General features: G+C 36.8%; 1 protein-coding gene across 1 annotated transcript; it reads right to left on the reverse strand.

Annotated features, from left to right (window-relative positions):
* Positions 1-422: 422 nt before the first annotated feature.
* On the reverse strand, positions 423-7,624 carry AMER3 (APC membrane recruitment protein 3). The gene is made up of 3 exons (XM_063440960.1): positions 7,548-7,624; positions 1,795-4,441; positions 423-971 (listed from the first exon to the last, which is right to left on the reverse strand). Exons 2-3 carry the CDS (start codon positions 4,424-4,426, stop codon positions 940-942), a joined length of 2,664 nt encoding a protein of 887 aa, XP_063297030.1. The 5' UTR covers positions 4,427-4,441; positions 7,548-7,624; the 3' UTR covers positions 423-939.
* Positions 7,625-9,168: the final 1,544 nt, after the last annotated feature.

Raw genomic sequence — 9,168 nt, forward strand, 5'->3', positions numbered from 1 at the left:
GCTTTTTGCAGTAAACACTGTATTTTCAGAGAAAGTGCAGTGTTTACATTACAGCCTAGTGATAATTCCACTGGACACTCCTTAGATGACTGCTAAAGCTGCTTCCTGGTGCAGTGCTGCACAGTGTGCAGTACTGCAATTCAGTGTCTCCACCCTTAATACCTTATATCTTAATACTAAGGTGCAGCATTGTTGACCCAATTAGATCCAGGGTCAGATTATCATAGGAACCTAAGCAACCCTGTAGCTGTCACATACCTTTTTTTTTAATTCAGTTCACCTGACACCTGACGCCAATTTTTTTTTTAAAAAAAAACCTTAATGGTGACAGGTCCTGTTTAAAAATCATACATACAAACACACAGAAGGCAAAGGGATCCTGAGTTTGATATATATATCACACACATGGTGCTAAGGAGCCATTGACACACCTGGTGAAATATTTGTAGTGTTGACATCACATACACAGAGGATTTAGTGGTCACAAGAATTGGGGATCATAGGACCAAAGGATCACAAATACACAGGGTTTAGGGGTCAGAGACACAATCACACACACAGAAAGGTTTAAGGGATTGTAAACACACAAAATTCTAAAACATCCAATCACACACAACATGCTAACAGCTCACACTCAAAGCTAGCTAAAATCTCTCACAAATCACTATCACATCACAGCAGGGGGTCCAAACTTGTCTATAATCTGTTACATTGGGACTGTGTAAGGCTGGGTCCACAACATTGCTGAAAGCCCTAGACACCTGCCTAAGACTGCCTTATAGGTAATCTCACCCTGACTGGTCATCATTGCAGTGACACTGTATATCTATTTCCTATGCATGTAATTGGGAATTATAAATGAGACTTGAAGACTATTTACAGTTTTGTGTTCAATGATCATTCAACATCATAATATCGCTTGCATTATTTTTTTCTTTCTTATTTCACTTCTTCTTTGCTATTTGTAAAACCTGCAATGAAAAGAAAAATAGAATATAAATTAAGAAGTAAGGTTTGACTTTTTTTGCATTACATTTCTTTCTCATACGTTAATTTCCCTACTACAATCTCCGTAAAGTGGACATTTTACAAATTCCTCTTTCTTAACTTTAAATAACTCACAACTATGATTCTAAACTCATTTAGTTGGCTTACAGATAGGGTTAAAGTCTGGTTGCATTAGCAAATGCATCTTGTGGTTTATACTTTTACAGTAATTTGTATTTGACATTCTATTTGACTCAGAACCGTAAAAGCTGAAGATACCTTTGAAGCACTCTGGGTCTACATCAATGCTTTGTTAGAAAAATCTGTCCAGACACTACTTTTATTAAGCTTTTTTTTTGCAGTAAAATATATATTTCAGCAAAGGTAAAAATATAACAATAACTTATAGTAATTATGTAGAAACGGAAAGAAGAGACAGAGATTTAAAGTTTTACGTGCAAAGGCCGAAACATAGGAAGTAGAGATGGTAATCATGGGAATAGAACAACTACCCTTGAGGAGGAAAAAGAAGAACACAAAAAAAACTTAGAGTAGGGGTGGAGAGGAAGGGTAGGGTACGAAATAAAGTAAAAAAGGGGGACAGAAAAGAACCAAGGAGAAGGTCTGGCAAGGACACTGAATTTAGATCCAGAAAACAAAGGTGTCTATCCTAGGAGAACGTGTGTTTTCTTTTAATAAAACCATGATGTGTTCAAATTTCATGAATTGGACATTTAAGCAGGAATTATGAAGCCTGACACATCTCAATAATCAGACAATTATTTTTAAACTGTTTCCAAAACTCACCATTGCGTGCAGCTGTGACTGTTTGAAACGTCGTCGCTGTGTTTCTAGAGGATTCGACATGGAATGTGACATTGGAACCCTGGGTTATATTTTCAGTACTACAAAATGGTTCATCACACTTCTTTGTGTTTAGGAATATTACAGTCTCTCCTGTATTGCAGACCTTGTACAAAGTTGAAGGACAGTCTGAAATCACAGAAGAACACCGAGAACCAAACAGGGGTAGGAAATTAGTCCGGGTATTAAACCACTGAGGTTTGGATCCCTCTGCAAGTGATGGTCTAACATCTTTTTTAATAGCACATTCTTTATTATATAGTTGTTCAGATTCTGTGTTTTTGCTCTCAACTATTTCACTTATTTTTTTAGCAGACTCAGTTGTACGCCCAAGGTTATCAAATTCCACATGTTTGTTGCCAAGCTCACAAGTAATGGATAATGTTGGGTGAGGAACTGTTTGCTGATCTCTGCAATCTTTATTATTGGTTGGGTTCTTTACTCCATGGGGTATGTTGTGCAGTTCTCTTGTTTTTTCAACATGTACATTGTTTTCCTGCTCCATGTTTTTGTCTCTGTGGTTTATATGCATTGACGCAACCTGAGTAGCACAATTCTCCATCATTTGGTTCACATTTTTATCACTTGCCCACAGTAATGGAGATAAACACTCTTTTAGATACTGTAAGTCGTGACAATGTAAACTGTTAAGTTTTTCATGTTTAAAACAGGATAATACATCCATATTGCTTAATAGAGGCAAAGAATTAATGTTAGCTAACCTTAATAAATATGGATTGCTTAAGTCCATTCTATGTTTCCCGCTATTGGTTACATTTTTTAAAAATGAGATCTGGTCGTTTGAAAGTAACTCAGACATAGGTTGGGGAGGACACTGAAGTATACATTTTGATGGTTCCTCTTGTTGTGAAGTAGAAAAATTATCTGTTTTAGGATGCTCAGAATCATTAGCTAGATAAGGTTTGCCAGAACATCTTTCTTCATAGGTTTGCCACTGCATTGATATTTTCTTTTCGTTGCTTTCATGAATTGAGTCACTTGAAATTGTTAAGGGTGATTTGATATCTTCTTGCTTTTCTGTTTGATTACAATAATTATTGAGGCTTGTTTCTTGGATTTCAATAACTTTGCCTGTTTTCTTTAACCAATTTACCAATCCCATTGTTAAAGACAGCTCGGTGTCACACAGTTTTAAAAAACATTCTTTCCCTTTCCACGTGCTTTGTAAAATACTGTCTCCAACTAGATCTTTGTCTGGTTGAGAAGCCATATTTTCTTCAGATCCTACAAAAAAACTGTAGACTGATGTAGGGTTATCAGTATGATTTGATAATGAGGACACCACACAATCTGTACCAGGGCTTAGTTTTGTTTCTTCTGATTCATGAAATAACTCATAAAGTGCATCACCACTGTAACTATCTCTTGGAAGTGATCTAGGTGTATCGACAACATTTTTGTCGTCGTCAGTTCCAGGAGAAAAGGAATCATAATACCCTTCATCGCTTGTAGAAACAGGGGATCCAGCATCAGTAACATACTCACTAGAAGACACTAGGTCATTATAAGTAGAGTTAGAAAGCTGATCTCTAGATACAGTTGGACTTTCCTTTGTTAGTACATCATTTGAAGCTGTCAGTAATTTATTATCAATAAGGGAATTTGGACGTACGCTTTTTGTAGAAGAGCCTGCACGTCCACAAAGTAGAGAAAAGTCTATTTTTTCTGATTTAGCCGGTGAAGCTAATCGTTCTACCCCTCCTTGAAAATTACTGGCTAGAGGACATGCTTTGGCGATAAACATTACTCTTGGTCCATCCTTACCTTTCTCCATATCAATGTAAGCTGAGCTTTCATCTGCAAATATTTCCCCACAGCCAGTAAAAGAATCAAAGCTTTTCAATGAAGCCACGTCTTCACATAACACATTGCAAGTCCCAATTGTGTCAACATGCATATCATTGTCTGATAACTCATGAGTCAACAATTCATCAGAATCCATCTCTTCTGACTTTTTTAAATGCTGTTTTGTTACGCTTTTTCCTTCCTTCATTTCAAATACCTGTGGTCCTAACCTCACATGTTCTGCTATTGATATGACATCTTGCTGTTTATTTTTCTTTAGACTGAATATATCCTTTAAACCTCTTTTAGATCTCTTTAAAGAAATCCTTTTTCTTGGTAAGGATTTGGCCACTGATGGGACAAAAGGCATCTGAGGCACGAAATTCCGATAGTCGATAATATGTCTCCTATATGCTGATTGTGGATCGTTCCTTCTGCGAAGGTCATCACCCGGGAAACTGATACTACTGGAAAGTCTAGTTTTTTCAGTTTCTGATATTCCTTGCTCACGTTTGCGTTCTCTAGTGACACAGTCGTGTGTTTTGCTTTTTGTAATACATTTCCTGCTATGACAACTGTCCCTTTCTTCATTCACACCTGCTCTACTGGATATTCCTTGTGCATTTGAGTCATTTCTTTTTAAAGTACATTCATTGAAATGTCTCTTGGAATCAACATTCTTTTTTACTTTAACTCCACAAGAGGATACATTTTCAGTAGGATTTTGTGCATAGCTTTTTATAAAGGTCTTGCCACGTATCAACTCCATCTTTACATAAAATGCCTATAAAAGTAAACATATTAAAATGCTTATTAATTACATTTAAAATGTAAACTAGATTTTTTTGGTATTCATTTGGATTCTTGAGTCAAACAATTATTTTGTATTTTGATTTCAACAACTGAAACTGTTATTCTTTCAAATAAAGATGTTTGGAAAATATCCTATGTGCTTCAAATATTATTTTAAACGTGTTTTTTTTTATTTTTTATTTTTTTTTTAAATAAGACACCAACAGGGTGATTTACCAAACCATAAATTGTTAGGAAATCTCCAAATAATTGAAAATTCAGAGGGCTATTCAAATCAATAATCAATCACACAAAAATATTCAGCGCGGAAGCAAAGTGATAATAGTCCAAAAGCAGCTGGAACACCAATATGGAGTCTCTCTTTTCCGATCAGAAAATTGGATAAAAACAGGGGGGTAGCTGCAGCGCTTCAGTAATCCTTGACAAGGTATATGTGAAGAGAACCAGAGAAGGAATAATAGTGTAGTATTTAAAACTGTAGTGGTGATAAGTAAAATTAAATTAAAATAAAAAAATAAAATAAATTCACTTGATCCATAGGCGGGGATTATTCCGCCCAGGCGCATACACTGGAGCTGTATTGAAGCTCCAAGAAAGTGTGAGTGCACATCTTTTAATTTACTTATCACCACTACAGTTTTAAATACTACACTATTATTCCTTCTCTGGTTCTCGTCACATATACCTTGTCAAGGATTACTGAAGCACTGCACCTACCCTCCTGTTTTTATCCTATTCAAATCAATACCACACTGTTTTAGCTTAGAGAAAATCTTTTTTTTCTAGTAGGCTCCCCACTCTCAGATAAAAAAATAAAATGAAAGTTACATCCATTCCAGCACCAAGGCCATGTTCTTCCCTCCGTCTGGTCCTTCTCCACCAACATAATTTCCCTTCATTAGAGGATATGGGATGTAGGGGGGGGACGGCCTGAGTAAGGGACATATGGTGACACAATGGGGAGGCGGTGCCATGACACCATAAGAAACCACATGGACAGAATTCACATCAGCCGTCCAGAACTCTTTCTCCGGGCTGGCTAGTGACTCCCCAGTGATGATGCTGGAGGTTAGTTACACCTCTGGCAGCAGAGAAGGTACACTTTATATGTGCATTGTTTCATAGTGAACCTGTAATAGATCGATCACTGTTCCAAATATTAAAGTGATGGCAAAAATGGCATTCTTATATAGTAATCCATGGATATCTTTGTATCCAGCTCCACAGCTTAAGGATGATGTAACTTCTCTCCAGGACAAGCAGTTAATTACTACACCTGTAGCTATATTATATGGTTAGATTTTATTCTTGTCATTTAAGTAAATCTCAGCACTTACTATCGCTACTTTATGATAAATACAGAGATGTACTCAGATGTTGCCAATGAAATAAACCCATATCAAATAGCTTCTTGTGTAAGTATAATAAAATCCATGTACTTTTATGTCCATTCCTTCAAAATAAGGGAGGAATAAAATCATATAAAATCACTACATGTCATGTCCTGATATTTCAGTCTGTAGCCTTAATTTAATATATTTGTATAAGCTTTTCAAATGATTTCATATTTATGGATAAGCTAATTAACTAAATTCATTTTTCAAAATACTAAACCATCAAAAAATACATCATATATAAAAAAAATATATAAAAATATATTTAAAAAAATTTCAAAATATTAACTATTAAAACATTTTAAAAAGTATCCAAACATGTTAAATCATTTTAAAAGCGTATCCAACAATATTACATTGAGGCCTTTATTAGTAGAAAATGAGGTCTTAATCAATACATATAACACATCCCATTGTACAGCGCTACGGAATCTGATGGTGCTATATAAATAATAAAATAATAATAATCAGTAATCTTTATGGGGACAGCTATAGTGCTGTGGAATAATATACTGGAAGGACTTTCAAACTAAAAAAATCTTACTAGCAGTGGATCTATCATTTCCTGGATTTTAATTTGTGCTTTTAGTTTTTTTTGTATTTATTTTATTCCAAAAACATTGAAATACTTACACTCTAGGTTTGGGATGTGTTGTCTGTGTGTTTTATTTATTTGTGTTGCAATACTTCATAATCAATATATATACTTTAGATTAAATTTGCATTACCCTACAGCCACGTGAGAAGTCGTATTTTACCTAATTATAGGTAGCAGCTGATTATGTATGTCCTTATATAAGTCAAAGCTGTTGATGCAAATACAAAAAAAGACATGATTTTTGTATGTTTCTTATTGCATTAACAGAAATATTCATTTTAAATAAAACATTTAAAAAAAAAGAACAACAATATGCCTGATGTCTTTAGAAGCTGACATAAATTGGCACATTATCTTGCTGCATTTTAAGCTGTGTTTAAATGTTAATGGAGTGTAATCATAATGTAATAAAACAATGCAATTAACAGCAACATGTGATGCAGAAATTAATTTGACTACGAGGAGTGGGACATGTATTGGAAATTATAAAGGAAAAAAAAATGTGATTTTTACAAAACCTTGTGTCAATTTGTTAGCGGCCTCTCATTCACTGAAAGAGTTAAACCACAGCAGGGAGGGGTGTGTGTGGAAGGGATGGGGAATCAGTTGGAAAGATTCTAAATAAGGGGATACATTCTAAGCAGAATAGACAGTGTCTTTGTAGTGTCAGCTGTGTCTGCCTGGTAACTCATGAATTGCAATCAGTAATTAGTGACTCCCGTTGCTGCTGTAAGACAGGGAGGAGAGATGCTCTGAATGCAGGAATGTGAACATGGATGGTATCGCATCATTCTCGTTTCATCAGCCCTTCTAACAATCATTGATTGCTACATGAGCCATTGCCATAGCTGCAGGATTGAATAAAGAATAAAAATCTGCAGTCGTCGACCCAGACTTCTAATTCTTTGTAGCCATTAATTCATTACACATGCAAACAAATCCAATGACTGTGTTATCTTGCGGGATCACAGTGAACACAATGTATCCTCCCTTGATGAAGAAATCCCTTTTGGTATGAAATGACATCTCTCATAAATAATGTTACAGCGAAACGAGGTTGTGCCGTTAAAAAGAAATGATCTCACCTTGATGGAGGCAGACCCAGTTTATTCCATGTCTTGTTCTCTGCTTATGTCTGTTTCTTCAGGAGGTGACGTTGCACAGACGCCAAGGAAACTGATGCTTCTGCTAAAGGTTCTGCTGCTGGCTTCAAGCTCCCACCCCTCTGCAATCTAATGCTTTCGATTTCGCACCCACTTTAATTTGCAATATGAGCTGTAATGTCACATGGTATGCTCTAGAACATTACAATCTGGTTTACTGTGAACCAACCCTCTTTTAACTGTGTAGAAAGCACCTGCGTATTTCAGTTGTATATCATTACTATTATTATTATTATTTATATAGCACCATCAAATTCCGCAGCACTGTACAGATTACAGGGCTGTCCAAAGCTCCTAGAGCTACTTTCCACAACCTCCCCAGATGTCACACCTTCCATTTAATGTTTCAATCAAAGGCTTCTCATAGAGAAGCCTTGGATTGGACCATTTAGCTGGCGCAGCGCATATACACGGCAAGTGGAGTGGAGAGGGAGATAGCAAGAGCCGGCACAGGTAGTAAGGAAGGAACCCCTAAAAAATTGAATGGACAAGATAAGGATTTGGGAGGGCTGCAGGGAAGAAAAGAGGGGAGACACAAGCGTCCTCTTGCAGGCCCTGCCTGCAAGAATAGAATTAAATTACGTCTGTTGCCAGCGTGCAGTGCGCACTGATGACAGACATAGAATATGCACAGAATTTATATTAGGCAATCCGGAACAGAGTTATGGGCTGCCAAAGTCACGTTTGCCAGGATGTATCTAGCCAAATGTGCATATATCTCTGGATGTGCAGTGTTTTAAGCAGAAACACTGTGCATCCAGATTCCTTGCTCCATGACCCCTTCAAGAAGTAGAAGTGGTCAAGGATGTTGGAGTAACCCTTAAAAGCCAGATTATCCAAACTGAAAGCATATAGAATTTTATTTCCAGTTTGGATAAGGGGACTGATACAGTAAAGGATATCATGCAGTTATGTTGATGCTGCTTTGGATAATCTGATGTTCTTAAAGGTAGAATGGCATTTGGAAGCTAGCTGTGGATATTAAAAGGCTTGTCACATGGGTTGCCTCTTACAGGTTTAGAGCAAATTATGTTAAATTTATTTCATAGTGAATTACCTTTATCTGGTGCTGTGACCATGGAAAGTCCCACTTCAAGATTGTGCTGGAATCCCCGCTTCTAATGTATATAATATGGTATTGCTGTGTATTTCAGTGTTAAAGGTACACAATAGTCATCAAAACAACATTAGCTTAATAAAGCAGTTGGGTGTACAAATCATGCCCCTGCAGTCTCACTACTCAATTCACTGCCATTTAGGAGTTAAATCACTATGTTTGTTAAATCACTTTGTTAGCTACAGCTCTAGCTACACCTTCCTGACTCACACAGTGTCTGTGTACCCATGTATCTGTGTCCCTAGTGTCTGTGACCCCATTTCTCCCAGTGTCCCCAAATGTCTCAGTGTCCCCATGTCTCCCAGTGTCCCCATGTCTGTATCCACAAGTGCCCCCATGTCTCCCAGTGTCCCCAAGTGTCTCAGTGCCCCAGGTCTCTCAGTGTCCCCATGTCTCTCAGTGTCCCCTAGTAACCTAGTGACATGG

The sequence above is a fragment of the Pelobates fuscus genome, chromosome 2 (assembly GCF_036172605.1).
Source record: "Pelobates fuscus isolate aPelFus1 chromosome 2, aPelFus1.pri, whole genome shotgun sequence".
Taxonomy (NCBI): domain Eukaryota; kingdom Metazoa; phylum Chordata; class Amphibia; order Anura; family Pelobatidae; genus Pelobates; species Pelobates fuscus.

What these genes read in the sequence shown, in the direction of transcription:
- AMER3 (XM_063440960.1), bottom strand. Translation starts at nt 4,426, where the DNA reads ATGGAGTTGATACGTGGCAAGACCTTTATAAAAAGCTATGCACAAAAT. An exon ending in AGTCACAGCTGCACGCAATG is followed by an intron (nt 972 to 1,794) that starts GTGAGTTTTGGA and finishes TTTTCATTGCAG; the next exon opens with GTTTTACAAATAGCAAAGAA.